General features: G+C 43.0%; 1 protein-coding gene and 2 long non-coding RNA genes across 4 annotated transcripts in view; all 3 read left to right on the top strand.

Moving 5' to 3' along the window:
* Positions 1-17,975, top strand: part of LOC118366761 (importin subunit alpha-4-like) — a 28,926-nt gene extending 10,951 nt beyond the window's left edge. The window contains exons 4-17 of one of the 2 annotated variants that reach the window (XM_035749411.2): positions 1,459-1,488; positions 1,585-1,637; positions 1,940-2,035; positions 2,416-2,501; positions 2,696-2,782; positions 3,739-3,908; positions 4,089-4,133; positions 4,251-4,382; positions 4,778-4,906; positions 5,072-5,176; positions 8,728-8,799; positions 9,013-9,175; positions 10,583-10,677; positions 14,784-17,975. In XM_035749411.2, coding sequence (XP_035605304.1) covers positions 1,459-1,488; positions 1,585-1,637; positions 1,940-2,035; positions 2,416-2,501; positions 2,696-2,782; positions 3,739-3,908; positions 4,089-4,133; positions 4,251-4,382; positions 4,778-4,906; positions 5,072-5,176; positions 8,728-8,799; positions 9,013-9,175; positions 10,583-10,677; positions 14,784-14,879 — 1,359 coding nt within the window. In that variant the 3' untranslated portion in view covers positions 14,880-17,975. Of the gene's footprint in view, positions 1-1,458; positions 1,489-1,584; positions 1,638-1,939; positions 2,036-2,415; positions 2,502-2,695; positions 2,783-3,738; positions 3,909-4,088; positions 4,134-4,250; positions 4,383-4,777; positions 4,907-5,071; positions 5,177-8,727; positions 8,800-9,012; positions 9,212-10,582; positions 10,678-14,783 lie in introns of both variants that reach the window. The other variant, XM_052493217.1, reaches the window with a different exon arrangement.
* Positions 9,379-10,135, top strand: LOC127915013 (uncharacterized). The gene is made up of 3 exons (XR_008089843.1): positions 9,379-9,559; positions 9,599-9,754; positions 9,989-10,135. It is a non-coding gene; the product is annotated as an uncharacterized LOC127915013 (long non-coding RNA).
* Positions 10,163-10,504, top strand: LOC127915014 (uncharacterized). The gene is made up of 4 exons (XR_008089844.1): positions 10,163-10,183; positions 10,259-10,336; positions 10,415-10,453; positions 10,493-10,504. It is a non-coding gene; the product is annotated as an uncharacterized LOC127915014 (long non-coding RNA).
* Positions 17,976-18,115: the final 140 nt, after the last annotated feature.

Raw genomic sequence — 18,115 nt, 5'->3', positions numbered from 1 at the left:
TGAGACAGTATTGTGTCGAGGCACAGATCTGGGGAAGGTTACCGAAAAACTGTTTGACGGCCCCCAAGAACACAGTGGCCTCTATCATTCTTAAATGGAAGAAGTTTACAAACATCAAAACTTTTCCCAAAGCTGGCCACCCGGCCAAACTGAGCAATCGGGAGAGAAGGGCCTTGGTCAGAGAGGTGAACAAGAACCTAATGGTCACTCTGGCAGAGCTCAAGAGTTACTCTGGTGATCAGAGAACCTTCCGGAAGGACAACCATCTCTGCAGCACTCAACCAATCAGGTCTTTATGGTAGAATGGCCAGATGGAAGTCACTCCTCAGTAAAAGTCATGACAGCCCGGTTGGATTTTGCCAAAAGGCACCTAAAGACTCAGATCATGAGAAACAAGATTCTCTGGTCTGATGAAACCATGATTCAACTCTTTGGCCTGAATGCCAAGCGTCAAGTCTCGAGAGAACCTGGCACCATCCCTATGGTGAAGCATGGTGATGGCAGCATCATGCTGTGGGGATGTTTTTCAGCAGCAGGGACTGGTAGAGTAGTCAGAATCGGGCAAAGGAAAGTACAGAGATCCTTAATGAAAAACTGCTCCAGAGCACTCAGGACCTCAGACTGGGGTGAAGATTCACCTTCCAACAGGACAACAACGCAAGCACACAGCCAAGACAACGCAGGAGTGGCTTCAGGACAAGTCTCTGAGTGGCCCAGCCAGAGCTCAGACTTTAACCCGATCGAACATCTCTGGAGAGACTTGAAAATAACCGTGCAGCAACGCTCCCCATCCAACCTGACAGAGCTTGAGAGGATCTGCAGAGAAGAATGGGAGAAACTCCCCAAATACATGTGCCAAGCTTGTAGCATCATACCCAAGAAGAGTCCAGGCTGTATACGCTGCCAAAGGTGCTTCAACAAATACTGAGTAAAGGGTCTAAATACTTCTGGAAATGTGATATTTCAGCTTACTTAAAAAAAATCAAACTTGGTTTTGCTTTGTCATTATGGGGTATTGTGTGTAGATTGAGAACAATAAAAATATATATTCCACAAAAATGTCAATTTTAGAATAAGGCTGTAATGTAACAAAATGTGGAAAAAGTCAAGGGCTCTGAATACTTTTCGAATGCACTGTATGGGGATCCACAGGGGGATGTAAGGGTAAAGAGGAGCTTTTTACCCTGCTGACTGGAGATCTGTCACTAAGCTAATTAAATGAGGAATAGGCCCTGGTCTGGCCTGGTTTAGCTGCTACAAGGTGAAGTGTAGTGATAGGCTAGCATGACATTCTCAGCCTGTGAGCTCACAGCCTCAACGGGCCGGTCAACACAGGGAAAACAGCACGGTGTCTCCTCAGAATGATCTGTTAAATGGATGTTTATGTGAATTGTATCCCCTCCCCCCATGTTGTTGCTCTGTAACCTGGTACTGATGTTGTCCCTTCTGTCTTTACAGCAAAACGTCACACTAGAAGTTATGTTACAGGTCAGCCTCAACTTCATGTACACACACGTCTACTTGTTAACTAAAAGACATCCTCTGAGTGTGGTGCTGTAACGTGTGTTCTCTGTCCCGCTGAAGAATGCCGCCAGTGATAACGCTGTGGTCCAGCTCAGTGCCGTACAGGCTGCCAGGTAAAAGTGTGTGTACAACTTTTACTATACTTGTGAGTATCCGAAGTCTTCACAAGAATAGTAAACCAACTACAATTCTGAGAAGTGAGGACATTTTGCCGGTCCTCACTTGTAAATGGTCTATTTTTAGGTTTAGGGGTTAAGTTTTATTGTTAGAATTGGGTTGAGGGTTAGGGAAAATATAATTTTCTCAAGGACAGTAGGATGTGTGATCACCTTGTCCTTCTCTCTGCTTTATCTCTCAAACCCTGTTTTCTTTTCCATGACTCAAACATAACACTTCCTGTTTTTGTGTCCGTCAGAAAACTCCTTTCCAGTGACAGAAACCCTCCCATTGATGACTTGATAAAGTCTGGCATCCTGCCCATCCTAGTCAAATGTCTGGAGAGAGACGACAAGTGAGTCTGCTGCTGCCTCAGACCAATGTCCTCACTTTGACTGTCTCTACTAATGCACTGTTGGGACATTTACTGGGAGGTAATCCTGTAGTCTGACCGGATTAATGTCTAGGAGATATGATGCAGATAAGGTGTGTGTCAGGCACAGGAGAGTCCCTTGGCCCATTTCTCTTTTAGCCAACCCAAACAAAATATTTCCCCATTCCCAGGACCTTGTGTTCAGGACAACACACACAGGACCTTGTGGTCAGGAATGGAGACACCCAGGACAATGTGTGTGTGTGTGTGTGTGGGGGGGGGGGTTAGGATGAAGATGGGTTGATATTAATGGAAGGCCTCTCATTCTGTCTCTCACTCTTTCCCTCCTTTCTCTGCGCTAGTCCGTCTCTCCAGTTCGAGGCAGCCTGGGCCCTGACCAACATAGCGTCTGGTACTTCACAACAGACCCAGGCTGTGGTCAAATCCAGTAAGTTCAGCAGCTCACTCTGCCCTGCTCTTATTCTGACTGTCTGTCTGGGCTCCGTCTCTCTGCCCGGCTCTTATTCTGACTCTGTCTGGGCTCCGTCTCTCTGCCCGGCTTCACTAATGCTTCTGTTATGTTATCGTTGTGTGTGAAATTGTGATATGTCAATTCCTAACTCTCTCTGTGTGTACGAACAGATGCTGTTCCCCTGTTCCTGCGACTGCTCCACTCTCTCCATCAGAATGTGTGTGAACAGGCTGTGTGGGCACTAGGCAACATCATAGGTGAGTAAAGATACTGACATGCTGACTACAGCGGTCACGCGCATGTTCGTTTTGGTCCAATCACACCAGATGACGACACAAGAGGTTGACATATCAAAACTAACTCTGAACCAACTGTTATTTTTGGGACAGGTTGAAACACATGAAACATTCATGGACATTTAGCTTGCTACCTTGCTGTTGCGAGCTAATTTGTCCTGTGATATAAACATTTGAGTTGTTATTTTACCTGAAATGCACAAAGTCTTAGTAGAATTCTTACCCATTTTTGAGTCACACAATAGTGAGTTCTCTACTCTGACAATTAATCCACATAAGTTTCTAGTAATCTCTCCTCCAGTCGTCTGTGTACTTTATATCGCTGTTGGCAACCAATTTGAAGGTGCATTACCACCACCGACTGGATTGTGGACCTCAGTTCATCTTTCAGTCACCCATGTGGGTATATGCTCCTAAAAACCAATGAGGAGCTGGTGGAGGTGGGACTTGCAGCGCGTCCAGCGTCAAATGGAACCAAGTTATATTTTAGTGCCTAGCTACGCAGATGCTCGTAGATGCACACAAGCAGTTTGGATGAAATTATTGAATTGTGTACATTTATTTTGCCGTGCGAGCGTAACGAGTGGTGTGGCCAGCATGTCAGCGAAATGATGTTGCCACAAGCAGCACCACAGATATTGGACTTTGCTTTCACACAATCACAGGCAGTGTCTGCGCATGTGCACGGGTTCACATCACGCTGTTCACAGCGTAGTAGCCTGGGCACCAAAACAGTGGAGAACTTGCGCCGCAACGTTCTGTTGCTTCAACGTTCTGTTGAGAACTGACTTTCTGCATCCACTTCATATTGCTGTGTCTTCATTTAACTTCATTGTATTTGTCATAGCTCACTACCTAACCAGGAAAAACGCTGTGCCCAAATGATGACCCCCTGACCTGTGATGCTTTTCCCCCAGGTGACGGGCCACAGTGCAGAGATTACGTAATCTCCCTGGGTGTGGTCAAGCCCCTGCTGTCCTTCATTAACCCGTCCATCCCCATCTCCTTCCTCCGCAACGTCACCTGGGTCATCGTAAACCTCTGTCGCAACAAGGAGCCACCGCCCCCCATGGAGACAGTACAGGAGGTATGTACATGTGGGTACCGTGTGTGTGAGCAGTGTTATCGTGAGTCTCTCCAACCAGTCAGCCAAATGACTCATCACTAGGAGGAATGTTTAGAGACATACCTTACATGACCACATTTCTAGTCTGCTTTTCACACCATATTTTCCTCTCTCTACCTCAAACTGTTTTCTCTTTTCCAGATTGTTCCAGCTCTGTGTGTTCTTCTATACCACACAGATATAAATGTAAGTATGGAAGTGTATTTTCATTACCCCTAAATGGTACAATTCGCATACCATAATTTTGACATCAGCAGCCCCATTAAAACAACACTTATTGGACTCGTTGACATACTTGTGTAGATCCTGGTGGACACGGTGTGGGCTCTGTCCTATCTGACGGATGGTGGGAACGAGCAGATTCAGATGGTGATAGACTCTGGCGTAGTCCCCTTCCTCGTTCCTCTGCTCAGCCACCAGGAGGTCAAAGTTCAGGTAAGATGGCTCAACAGGGACACCATAGAATTGGGAACAATTACCATGGTAACTGATAACATTCAGACTTAGACCCAAACACACTGGTATGGATGGTGTGCTTATAAAATGAATCATTGATGAGCAGATATTATTGCATGTGACCAATAAACGTTTATTTTAAATCAACAAGTATTAAAGCCTTGGCTTTACTGATCATGAGGGCTAGGTGTACTTTAGTAAAACTGCAGCCATATGTTGAAGAAACTCCTAGCTTTCCTTACAACATACAGATCAGTGATCATTTCAAGGAAGGGAGGAAACGATGCGTTTTTATAAGTAATACATCAGGGTGTGTTGTCTTTTCTGACGCGCTGACATTGGGTGTTGACCTGCTGTGTTGTCACTTCCTGCAGACTGCTACGCTGAGGGCAGTAGGCAACATTGTGACGGGGACAGACGAGCAGACGCAGATGGTTCTCAACTGTGATGTCCTCTCCCACTTCCCCAACCTGCTCACACACCCCAAAGAGAAGATCAACAAGGTAGAGCACACACACACTCCCCCGAGAGGGAACGGAAACAGGGAGGGGAGAAGCCAATGTCCATGATTAGCAGGCCAACAGGAAATTGTTTGGTTTGACTGTGTGAGATTGGACTGTTAATAGGAAGTGTTGTGGCATAACTGTCTGTGATTGGTTTGTCTACAGGAAGCAGTGTGGTTCTTGTCCAATATCACGGCTGGGAACCAGCAGCAGGTTCAGGCTGTGATCGACGCAGGACTCATCCCCTTGATTATCCACCAACTGGCCACGGTGAGAGATCTGTGGTGTGCGTCTGTCAGTAGCGTAGCCAGAATGTGTTATTTGGCCCCCAAAAAACTTCCTGCAATTCTACACATTTTGCCATGAAGTACTCGCGCCTTTTCTAAAATGTTTATTAAATCAGTTTTGCTTCTAAATTCAGTTGTATTTAAGCAACATCAACAAGTCTCTTGTTTGCGCCAGCCCAATAATGTCTGCATGTGTGGCATCTGTAATCAGACAGCTGTATCCAATTCCAGCCACCACTCACCTGCTTCTCTCTGTCCGCTCTTCCTGCATCACTTTTTATAATATAATTTAGCTATGTTGGCGGGGGGGATGCAGACCCTGGTCAGTCTTCTGTTACATTTGATACATTGGAGCAGCGTGCAGAGTGAGAAGTTGATACATTGTATAATTTCATCCCTGGTATAACCAAGAGTACAGGCCAGTCTGATAGGCTTTGCAAATTCACCGTGACGCAGAGAGGAAACCCCGTTTCACAAGAGGCATGTCTGCAGCTTTACAGGAAAGAAAACGTCTCGTCTCGATCTCAAACGGTTAAAAATATCACCCATATTACCAGAGATACCTCTTCTTCTTTCTGCGCGATGTCGCGCACATTTGATATAATTTCACACACCATGTCAAGGGCCGTTTTTAAACTAATCCCGGACACTAATTATTGGTTGGCACAGGAAGAAAGGGAAAGTGTCTGCTACTCATGAGATGTGTTTCGAAGTTAGGATTCTTATAGGCCTAATGGAAGACTAAAGTGTAAAAAATATATGTATTTTTGGTGCTCCTTACATTCTGTTTGGTACCTAAAGTTTTTAAAGTTTTGGGAACAGTGTGTTTTTGGGAGAGAGAGGTGTGTGTTTATGAGGGAGGGAGTCTTAACTGAAGAGTAAAGGTGGTTTCATGACAATGACATTAAATTATTTATTTTATTTTTTATTTTACCTTTTATTTAACTAGGCAAGTCAGTTAAGAACAAATTCTTATTTTCAATGACTGCCTAGGAACAGTGGGTAAACTGCCTGTTCAGGGGCAGGTGTAGCCTGTTCATTATGCACGTGTAGTCATTCCTCCAGCCACATCATAGGTAGGCCTTTTCAGTATTCTATTATATGGTGAACAATGTGAACTTTAAATGAAATGTGTTGTATTTGGGGTGAACAGGACGCTAGGCCGCTGAAGTTTCCCCCGTGGTATCATGATACTTGGCCTGGCATTGTGACAACACATTCTCATGCTTTTCTACACATTTTGCAGTGAGGCTGAGAGAGAATTTAGCATTTTTAAAGCTAATTAAAGCTAACAAATCATTTTTTTTATTTTTATGATCCCCGTTAGCTGTTGCGAAAGCAGCAGCTACTCTTCCTGGGGTCTACACAAAACATGACAATACAGAACATCAATAGACAAGAACGGCTCAAGGACAGAACTACATAAATTTTTTTAAAGGCACACGTAGCCTACATATCAATACATACACACAAACTATCTCGGTCCAATAGGGGAGAGGCGTTGTGACCTGAGGTGTTTCTTTATCTGTTTTTTTAACCAGGTTTTCTGTTTATTTCAGCAATATGAGATGGAAGGAAGTTCCATGCAATTAGGGCTCTATATAATACTGTACACTTTCTTGAATTTGTTCTGGGTTTGGGGACTGTGAAAACACCCCTGGTGGCATGTCTGGTGGGATAAGTGTGTGTCAGAGCTGTGTGTAAGTTGACTATGCAAACAATTTGGGATTTTCAATACATTGCATCACCTGTTTTCATAAGAAACAGTCAGTCTCTCCTCAACTCTTAGCCAAGAGAGACTGGCAGCATAGTATTTATATCAGCGCTCTGATTACAATGAAGAGCAAAACGTGCTGCTGTTCTGGGCCAGCTGCAGCTTAACAAGGTCTTTCCTTGCAGCACTGGACCATACGACTGGACAATAATCAAGATAAGACAAAACTAGAGCCTGCAGGACTTGCTTTTTGGAGTGTGGTGTCAAAAAAGCAGGGAATCTCTTTATTACGGCCAGACTTCTCCCCATCTTTACCACCATTAAATCTAAATGTTTTGACCATGACAGTTTACAATCTAAGGTAACGCCAAGTAATTTAGTCTCCTCAACTTGTTCAACAGCCAGACCATTCATTCATTACCAGATTCATCTGAGGTCTAGAATTTAGGGAATGATTTGTACCAAATACAGTGCTCTTAGTTGTAATATTCAAGACCAGTTTCTTACTGACTGATAAATGCACTGGATTGTGACCAGACTTGTTTACTAAATAGAGGCAGTGACATGGTGTATTGGGGTGTGGCTTTCAGTTAGTTATTTTTGTCCACCCATTCCATGAGTGAAGGTCATGCCAGTGCACTGCTTGCTATGAATTCTATCTGATGGTGTTTGCATGTTTAGGTAAAAATACAAATAATGTCCCGTTTGCAGAGGTGGGTAGAGTACTAAAAATCGAAGGAAAAGTACTGTTACTTACAGTAGATTGAGATTTACTCAAGTAAACGTAGCCTTCTTAAACTACTCAAGTAAGAGTAAAAACATTTTTTTTAAAGGGGGTGGTGGAAGGGTTAATTTAAAAAAAGTTTCCGGTCACAACTTTTTCAGTACTTGTTACATATTTTGTGTGGTATTTTTTATTAAAAAAAATGTTTTACACCTAACTGACGGCAAGAAGAACAACTTAGTGCACTTTATTTTACATAAATGTATTATTTAAGCCTGCCTGCCAGCACCATCTTGTGGACACCAGGAAAAGTGGCGACTGTTAGCAGTAGCTAACGGGATCCTAATAAAAATGCTAAATTGCAGATGTCCTCCAGCACAGGTAGTCTCCAATGAAGACTGACATTTAAGAAAATCTGTATACTGTACAGTTTATTCAAAGTTTTAATATCTGTCAATGTGCTCAATTTCATAAAAAGGTAAATGGTACTCGAGACATCTGAATAATTTCAATAGCATTCATGAGAGAAATATTTCATATTACAAGTACATGTGATGGTGAATGCGTACTAAAAACATTTTACTCTGAGTGTGATGTTACATGTTTAACTCTGTTACATGTTAAATGTTAAGGAGGATCAGGTAAGTGTTGCAACAATCCATATCGAATTGTCACTAGTCTAGTATGCAAATCAGACCCATTTCAGCGTGAGATTAAACATCGAGGTTTGTAGTCAGGTAATAAATTAACAGTGCAGATATCAATTGCCACAGTAAACTCAATCATATTTTTCTTGCCAAGGTAGGATTTACCCTCTTCCGAACCTCTCCACTTTGAAGGATATTTTCTTGGCTGGCTGGGCATTTCTCCTTCCCCTCAGTTGTGCCACTGCAAACAAAACTGTACATGTTACTACCTACCTCTGCCTGTTTGGAACACTGTCTAGTAGAGATGATAAAAAAGGATGTATCTAATTGGGTGGTCCTGGCTCCCCCGTGCCTACATGGCTGGTGTCTGTGAGCCTGAGAGAGATGATCTTCCTGTCATTGCTGTGTAGTGATATGTTACGTAGTGCTGACAACCCGTGTGTCGCCAGGGGGACTTTGGGACTCAGAAGGAGGCAGCGTGGACCATCAGCAACCTCACAATCAGTGGCCGGAAAGACCAGGTGAGTCTGTCACACACATTGCAACCTCTATCAGATAGACTATTGACTTAGACATGGACAGGTATGGGGCTGCATTGTCATGCCAGGGCCTCTGGAGCGTTCAGACCAGTGAGTTTATGAACTAATCTAATGCCAGTGACTGAACCTGCTTACACAATCATACGTGTCAGCAGTGATTTGTCAGAAGTGCTTACTGCTGTCTTGTTTGTGTAGGTGGAGTACTTGGTGCAGCAGAATGTAGTCCCTCCTTTCTGCAGTCTGCTTTCAGTGAAGGACTCCCAGGTGGTCCAGGTACTCCTAGACGGCCTCAAGAACGTCCTTATCATGGCCGGGGACGAGGCCAGCACCATCACTGAGATCATAGAGGAGTGTGGAGGTGTGTGCCTGCATATTCTCATGATGGCTAGAGGAGGTACTGTGTGCCTGCATATTCTCATGATGGCTAGAGGAGGTACTGTGTGCCTGCATATTCTCATGATGGCTAGAGGAGGTACTGTGTGCCTGCATATTCTCATGATGGCTAGAGGAGGTACTGTGTGCCTGCATATTCTCATGATGGCTAGAGGTACTGTGTGCCTGCATATTCTCATGATGGCTGGAGGAGGTACTGTGTGCCTGCATATTCTCATGATGGCTAGAGGAGGTACTGTGTGCCTGCATATTCTCATGATGGCTAGAGGAGGTACTGTGTGCCTGCATATTCTCATGATGGCTAGAGGAGGTACTGTGTGTCTGCATATTCTCATGATGGCTAGAGGAGGTACGGTGTGCCTGCATATTCTCATGATGGCTGGAGGAGGTACTGTGTGTCTGCATATTCTCATGATGGCTGGAGGAGGTACTGTGTGCCTGCATATTCTCATGATGGCTAGAGGAGGTACTGTGTGCCTGCATATTCTCATGATGGCTAGAGGAGGTACTGTGTGCCTGCATATTCTCATGATGGCTAGAGGAGGTACGGTGTGCCTGCATATTCTCATGATGGCTGGAGGAGGTACTGTGTGTCTGCATATTCTCATGATGGCTGGAGGAGGTACTGTGTGCCTGCATATTCTCATGATGGCTGGAGGAGGTACTGTGTGCCTGCATATTCTCATGATGGCTAGAGGAGGTACTGTGTGCCTGCATATTCTCATGATGGCTAGAGGAGGTACTGTGTGCCTGCATATTCTCATGATGGCTGGAGGAGGTACTGTGTGCCTGCATATTCTCATGATGGCTAGAGGAGGTACTGTGTGCCTGCATATTCTCATGATGGCTAGAGGAGGTACTGTGTGCCTGCATATTCTCATGATGGCTAGAGGAGGTACGGTGTGCCTGCATATTCTCATGATGGCTGGAGGAGGTACTGTGTGTCTGCATATTCTCATGATGGCTGGAGGAGGTACTGTGTGCCTGCATATTCTCATGATGGCTAGAGGTACTGTGTGCCTGCATATTCTCATGATGGCTAGAGGAGGTACTGTGTGCCTGCATATTCTCATGATGGCTGGAGGAGGTACTGTGTGTCTGCATATTCTCATGATGGCTAGAGGAGGTACTGTGTGCCTGCATATTCTCATGATGGCTAGAGGAGGTACTGTGTGCCTGCATATTCTCATGATGGCTAGAGGAGGTACTGTGTGTCTGCATATTCTCATGATGGCTAGAGGAGGTACGGTGTGCCTGCATATTCTCATGATGGCTGGAGGAGGTACTGTGTGCCTGCATATTCTCATGATGGCTGGAGGAGGTACTGTGTGTCTGAAGTGAATGGTTGCTTTCTGATCTGCTTTCCGCTCAGGTCTGGAGAAGATTGAGAATCTACAGCAACATGAGAATGAGGACATCTACAAACTAGCCTTCGAGATTATTGACCAGTACTTCTCAGGTGACGACGTGAGTTGTAAATCACACACACAGTCCAGGGCTTCTGTTAGGAAAATGTAGCACCAGACATTTGACCTGCAGCATTTTAATTAACCGACCCATATGCATTAGGTGCGTAACCTGATTAGGGCGTCCACCCACGGTGCTCAGAAATACAAATCACATTTTGATTAAGGTAATTGATCTTCACAGAACATGCAACGGCGTGCATCCTTCTTACTAAATTCCAATGCAAACTTTGAAGGTGTTAGAATAACTGTCCACATTAACTTTTCCTCAGACAACAAGACCAGTAACTAACAGCAAAATCACTAGCCTGTCAATGTACTATGCACCATAGTAGAAAAGTTGACCTATTCTATTGGTCAGCTTGTCGTTCTCTACGAGAAATAAATAGCCTTTTCTAAACAGACTCTGGGACAGTTGTGGGACGATAGATCACAAATTCATACAACAAGTAGGTGTCGTGACTATCATTAATCTGATGACTGTGTTTAAACTATGTTTAATTGTTACTCAATTGAAATGAATCATGTAACAATTAACTCATTGGACATTTGGTGCACCACGGTAAAAGTTGTTTAGCGATGCTATCTCCCGACTTTAAGCTCTAAAGATATACAGACATCTCTTACATCAATAACAGTCGATTATTAATTTATTATTATTACCTCGTATCAGTCTCATTCTGAACGTCGCATACTCCCTGATATCTGAAAGAACCCTAACCTCATTGATCAATCAGAAATACACAAATTGGCTTAGTAAATAAATAGACTTACATGAGATAAAAGTCCCTAGTGAACTGACACCGTATGACAGCTTGTTACGTAATGGAAGGGGGGAGAGAGTCAACTTATCGTACATACATTTTGGAAGCTGCGCTCACAGAAATACGTATACTTAGCACCCTAACCGCTACTCATTCAGATTAGAAATGCAATATAGATTTACCCCTAGGTGTGTTTCTCTGTCTCTCAGAAACCAATCGATCCGTCTATGGGTAGTGGCTTGATGTGAGGCTCTGATTATCCACCAGAGGTCACAATGTCCTTAGTTGTAGAGCTTCTCTGGTCTCGGAGTGTTCGTTAGAATAGATACTTCAGACGTACCAGTGGTTGTCTAGGAGGGATTCTTCCTTCCCACCTCGTGTCTTTTAGTCAAAGTTCTAGGACCACAGAGTGTTTCTGGTCTCCTAGGTGAGTGTTTCTGGTCTCCTAGGTGAGGTTATCTTCTTCTGTAGAGATTGAGAGTTTCATAGTTTTAACCATTTTGACATTCACCTCGCGCTGTATGTTGGCTGGTCTGTAGAGTTTAAACCATTTTCAGCCGTGTAGCCACCGCTCGCTCCACGCTGTCTGGTCTCAGTACAACGTTTCTAACCATTTCAACATGTGGGCCGTGACCTCGCCTCTTTTTGGTCTTGTAGTTTTAACCATTCATGACGTCCGGTTCACACCGTCCGTCTGCTTGGTCTGTATGTTTATTCTTAGCGAGTCCTTTTAAGCACTCTGGCCAAAGGGGCGTTCCGTCATGCTGACACTAACTCTGAGCTCACTTGGACGTGGCTGCTGACTGGCACAAGTTTATATGAAAAACAATTCCTTTAGCAATGTGATTTTAGCCTTCTATCTTCACAGAATTATTCTCATATTTAATCATTTTATACCACATTTAATGTAAACTTGATACATAGGATGTGTGCACTTTCACAGTAAATTACTTTGTCAAACCATCCTTGACAACACAAAATACTAAACCATATGAAAGGATTTTTCTGTCGATCCTGTCTTACCATTGATAACATCCCTATCTAATGAATATTGTTCCGAAGTCCATTCTTTGGCCGTTTTAGAGGGTTTTTTTGCCAGCAAAAAGTCTCTCTGAAACTCCCTTTGTTAGTCTTCCAATACTGCAGGGCAAGAAGGTTTCTGCAAACTATTTATGACCGGCTGTTAAGTCATAAAACCACTAGATGTTGTGAAATTGCTGTAGGGACTTGCTTCTATTCAGCCACGCGCATTCGTGAGGTCGGGCAATGATGTTTAGCGATTCGACCTGGCTCGCGTTCTGCGTTTCAATTCATCCCAAAGTTGTTTTATGGGGTTGAGGTCAGTACTCTGTGCAGGCCAGTCAAGTTCTTCCACACTGATCTCGACAAACCGTTTCCATATGGACCTTGCTTTGTGCAGAGGGGTGTTGTCACGCTAAAACAGGAAAGGACCTTCCACAAAGTTGAAAGCACAGATTTGTCTAGAATGTCATTGTATGCTGTAATGTTAATAAGATTTCCCTTCACTGGAACTAAGGGGCCTAGCCTGAACCATGAAAAACAGCCCCAGACCATTAATCCTGAAACCGAGGACAGACATTTCTACGCGCTTCGCCGCCTGCCTACCGTTGCTAATCCACATGAATGGGAAGCTTCATTTACCAGGTTGAATTATACTGAACAAAAATATGAACACATCCAGAAATTAACATTTTACTGAGCTACAGTTCATATAAGGAAATAAATTGATTAGGCTCTAATCTATGGATTTCACATGACAGGGAATACAGATATGCATCTGTGGTCACAGATATGGTATCTGGTGTAATCCCCATTTGCTGCATGCAGCACGACACATCAACCTTTGTATTGAGTTGATCAGGGTGTTGACTGTGGCCTGTTCCAATCCTCTTCAATAGTTGTGCAAAGTTGCTGGATATTTGTGAGAACTGGACCACGCTGTAACACATGATCCATAACATCCCAAACATGATAAATGGTATGGCTTATGGTAAAGAAATTAATATTAAGTTATCTGGCAACGGCTCTGGTGGACATGCCAATTGCACGCTCCCTCAAAACGAGACATCTAATATAAATAATATATGCCATTTAGCTGACGCTTTTATCCAAAGCGACTTACAGTCATGTGTGCATACATTCTACGTATGGGTGGTCCCGGGAATCGAACCCACTACCCTGGCGTTACAAGCGCCATGCTCTACCAACTGAGCCACAGAAGGACCATCTGTGGCATTGTGTGACACGACTGCACGACTGACACGACTGCACATTTTAGAGTGCCTGAGCGCAAGGTGCACCTGTGTTATCATGCTTCTTGATGTGCCACACCCGTCAGGTGGATGGATTATCTTGGCAAAGAAGAAATGCTCACTAAAATGGATATAAACAAATTTGTGAGAAACAAGATTTTTGTGCATATGGAATATTTCTGGGATCTTTGATTTCAGCTTATGAAACATGGGACCAATACTTTACATGTTGCATTTATATTTTTGTTCAGTGTAAAAATTGTTGTTCTTTTTAATTGTGGCCATCCAACTGTTTTTAACATGTGATTGGAATTTAGAATTGTTGCGCAATGATTGAGCTTGTTGTGGAAATTCTACACCAGGGACAAAGTCAAACTTAAAGGAATCTTTGTTTTGTTAATTGGAGAGTTTCCAACCAACTCAATGCACCAAGTATACATGTTGATTAGGAGCTCCTCCAGGGCAGTCCCGTTAATCTCTTTTATATACAGACAAGTTATATTTGCACGATTTAGCTTATTCAATTCATCATTAACGTTTGCGTCATTCATGTGACAGACCAATACCTCACAAGGCTTCTTCTCTCTAAGCTGAATTGCAGATACTGCCAAATTGCAGATTCTGATAGTGAGGATTTGTTCAGTCACTTGCATGAACACAGAAAACGCTTATTAGAAAAGTACAAACACAGAACACAGAAATTCATAAATAGAAAAGCACCAACATAAAATGTTCCATCACAAGCTCTTTGAGGAGCTGTAGTTCCCCCTCAAACTAGCCTCACACGTGCTGTGCCCGTGTGATAAATATTAGGACACACAACGACTAACACATACACACGTGCCAATTTAATCCCACTAAATTTATCAAATTAACCTAGATTGATTTTTAAGCATGACCAGTCAAATGTATTCCCATAGGCTAAAAAGCATTGTTTTGCAATGGAATTCTACCTTTTCTCCTGGACAATTGGTCGGCACCCATGTTTATTTATCGTCTTTTACCAGCTAACAGAAACGCTGACACACACACATCCCTCACCATTCCTCTTCTTTGTCTCTCCTTCTTAGATTGATGAGGATCCCAGTTTGATTCCTGAAGCCACCCAAGGAGGGACCTTCAACTTTGACCCCGCTTCCAGCCTGCAGAAGGATTTCAAGTTCTAGGAGCCAGCTTCACTAGTACTGTCTAACCAACCCCAGACATTCATCCATCTATCTCTCCTCCTATCTGGCAACCTAATACAGAAGGATTGAACCAACCTACTACCATCACTATTACTCCAACATGGTAACCCACCAACTCCACAATACGCCACCTCTGCACTGAAAGGTTACTTAAAACTACCACCTGCCACCACAACCTGGCAACCCAATACAATCGGGTCCAGGTAATTAATCCAGCACCAGTACAATCTGGCCACCCGTGTGGGGAGGATCTCAGGCAATCTTAGCAAATGCTTTGAAATGTCACGTGAAAATCACAAAGGAAGAAAGCCTTTTGAGGCAATATTTTTGAATTGCCAAATGTCACAACTACACTCGCACAAAAACTCACCGTTGAAGACACTTGGGAATAGTTTCTTTGCATATTTGTTTTAGAAAACAATATCACGATACTGCGGTATCGGAAAGGATACTGTAGTTTATTTGCGGTTTATTTTTGTGCTTCACCTCTGGATTGTCCCCTGGTCGTGGACCTTCGCTCGCTCTCCCTCTCCCTTGATGTCCGAGTGCCCCCAATTAAAGATGTTTACCTCAGAGCGAAACCATGAACAGGCATGGACCCTGTCCTCGTCCCCAAAGTCCTAGGACAGGAAGAGGCGGGATTTAGGCACAGAGGTTTTTAGGCAGACTGAGACATTTTGACTCACTTTATTTTATTTTTTTGCTTTTGACTTTTTGAATCATGAGTTATGGATTTTTATTTATAAAAAATACATGTAATTAAAAAATATATAATGCTGCAAAACTGGTTCGTATAAGTATATAATTGTTTTGCAATTTTGCTCTAATTCAGGGGAGGGCAAAATAAAAAACTTAATTTTTTTCAGGTTGGAGGAAAATCGGAGAATGGTAGCGGACTAGGGCCCAAAAGCTACTTTTAACATGGGCAACTCCATTTAAGACTTTCACCATTTTAAAGACTTCTTATGGGTTAAGAAAGGCTCACATAATTCCATCTAGGTAATCAGCCAATGAATTCTACTCTTGAGTAAACATTCCATAACTGCAGGTGGCAGCCAACCTTGGCTTAATACCTGTTCAAACAACACACCACAGGTGGCAGTATGCACCCTTTTAGTTTGTTTACAAACTCATAGAAGTATTAGAAAATGTACTACTTTAAAATGGAGATGGCCTCAATGGCGCTGCCCATTCTCTCACAGATGCCATAATGGGACCGGTACAATGATGCAATGTCCACGAGGCAAACACTGTAGCCCTGTTTCTGTAGCAGGACATGAAATCCTGCTGCAGAAATGATGTCACTTCCTGTGGAGAGCAGGTAGTGATGGCATAGGTCTCGCAGACATTGCTTGCATTAACTAATGGTTGTGTGCCACGTCATCGACTGAAAGATTGCTGTAACATATGAGTTGGTTAGCTGATATGTAAAATACCTATCCAGACTTTGTAAGATCTGGAATGCATCAGAAACACCTGGTCAGAGGAACATACCCACTGTTGGGAACGCCAACAGAAGAGTTGCCTGAACTAAAACAAACCTATATTTGACAACAACAACAAAGTATTACCTCATTCTTTAAAAAAATGTGTTATATTTTATGTTGAAATAGAAAAGATTGCAAGGTTGGTATTTTTCTGGTCCAGGTATAGAAAATCACTGAAGCCTCTAGTGGCTAAAGGTCATATTAGAATGAGCAGAGCCATTGAGGGCTTGCACAATTTTAATTTAGTCAACTGGGTGGAACTTCCAACTTCATTGTCTAAGCCCTCCTGGCGACCCTGTTCGAGTAATGTCCACCTGGGTCATCAGGAGGGATCAGCCATTTTGAAGAAGAAAATGGACTACTTTAAAAAAAATAGAGTGCCTCAATTGCTCCCCCGGCCGCCGCCGTCCAGGAGTCCCCTAATCTCTGGGTCTGGTATGTGGAGCCTCCAGGTTTACTATTTTTACTTGTAGATTTTCTTCTGTCTTATGCACATGTCTGAGTATTAATTTGTCTCTTCCTGCGGAAAGAAGACCGGACTAACAGAGGATAGAACACGACCTCTGACCTATACAGAACTTTAAAAATTAGGTCACAGTTCATAAGCTTCCTGAATGTGTATCTCTCAAACTTGTCTCTTGAGAATATATAAATATATATTTCCATACAGCCTGTACAAAGCTGCTGCAGCTGAACAGTCATTGTTGAAACGGACTCACTCTGCAGAACGATAACATTGGATACTTCTTGTCAAAGACTGACGGGGAGGTTGTTCCGTTGACGTTTTTGATTTTCATTTAAAAAAAATGTAAATTCATAATGGGTTGTGATGACATGCTGAGGAGCCTGATACAGTTATGTCTGTCTGTAGGGACAGACTGTCTTTGTACCGTCCAAGAGCAAGTCCCAGTTTGTTTCCAGGATCTAGGAAGTGTGAGGGCTAACGCTAACACAAACCCCTGGTCCCTTGTCTGGACTTATGTTCCTCTGTTATGGCCCATTCAAACAGAGCACAAAAAAAGCCAGGAAGGATTTATAGGGAGTGGGTTTGGAATAGGGGGGTTTTCAAAAGCAGCCCAGGCTTGTTTTGGAACTAATTGTTTATTACTGATGAACTAAACCCTAGAGAGTGTCGTGAACTATCCCTAGACGGACCGAGCCACTTTAAAGAATTACAATGTCTTTGTCTTGTATCACAAAACGATACAAGCTTATGTGTGTTGCAAGATTTTTACTTGCCAGAGAAAAGTTGTTTTTAAATAACTTAATAAAACGTCAGTGTTTTGGCCTTCGTTTCATTTCTACATTTTAGACAGAAGAATTCACTTTTAAGGTGGCCTGCTGATGCTTTCAACTCTTGTGCACATTAAAGACGTGAGTGGAAATTCATTGTGCCTTTTTTGTTTTTAATTTCTACGAAACAAAACCAATTCTCAACGACAAATGTACTAATGAAAAAATAAACAAAATGCTAGAAGCTGTTGGAGCATCCAGAATGGGAGATGTTCTTGTGGTGTCTCATATTGCTGGAGTCTGCCACTAGAATAGTCAATGCTGTGCTCTGCTGAATAGAGCGATTTGTTCTACTCCTATTTTGTTATTTGATAATTGTAACCCATTTTGACACACAACCCCTCCTTCCACCTATAACTACAGTGTCTCAGAAAGCATTCATACCTGTTTCAAAATGGATTAAATCAATAACAACATTCCCACCCATCTACACAC

Source organism: Oncorhynchus keta, chromosome 34 (genome assembly GCF_023373465.1).
Source record: "Oncorhynchus keta strain PuntledgeMale-10-30-2019 chromosome 34, Oket_V2, whole genome shotgun sequence".
Taxonomy (NCBI): domain Eukaryota; kingdom Metazoa; phylum Chordata; class Actinopteri; order Salmoniformes; family Salmonidae; genus Oncorhynchus; species Oncorhynchus keta.
The sequence above is the reverse complement of the archived record's forward strand: the minus strand, read 5'-3'. Positions and strand labels throughout refer to the sequence as shown.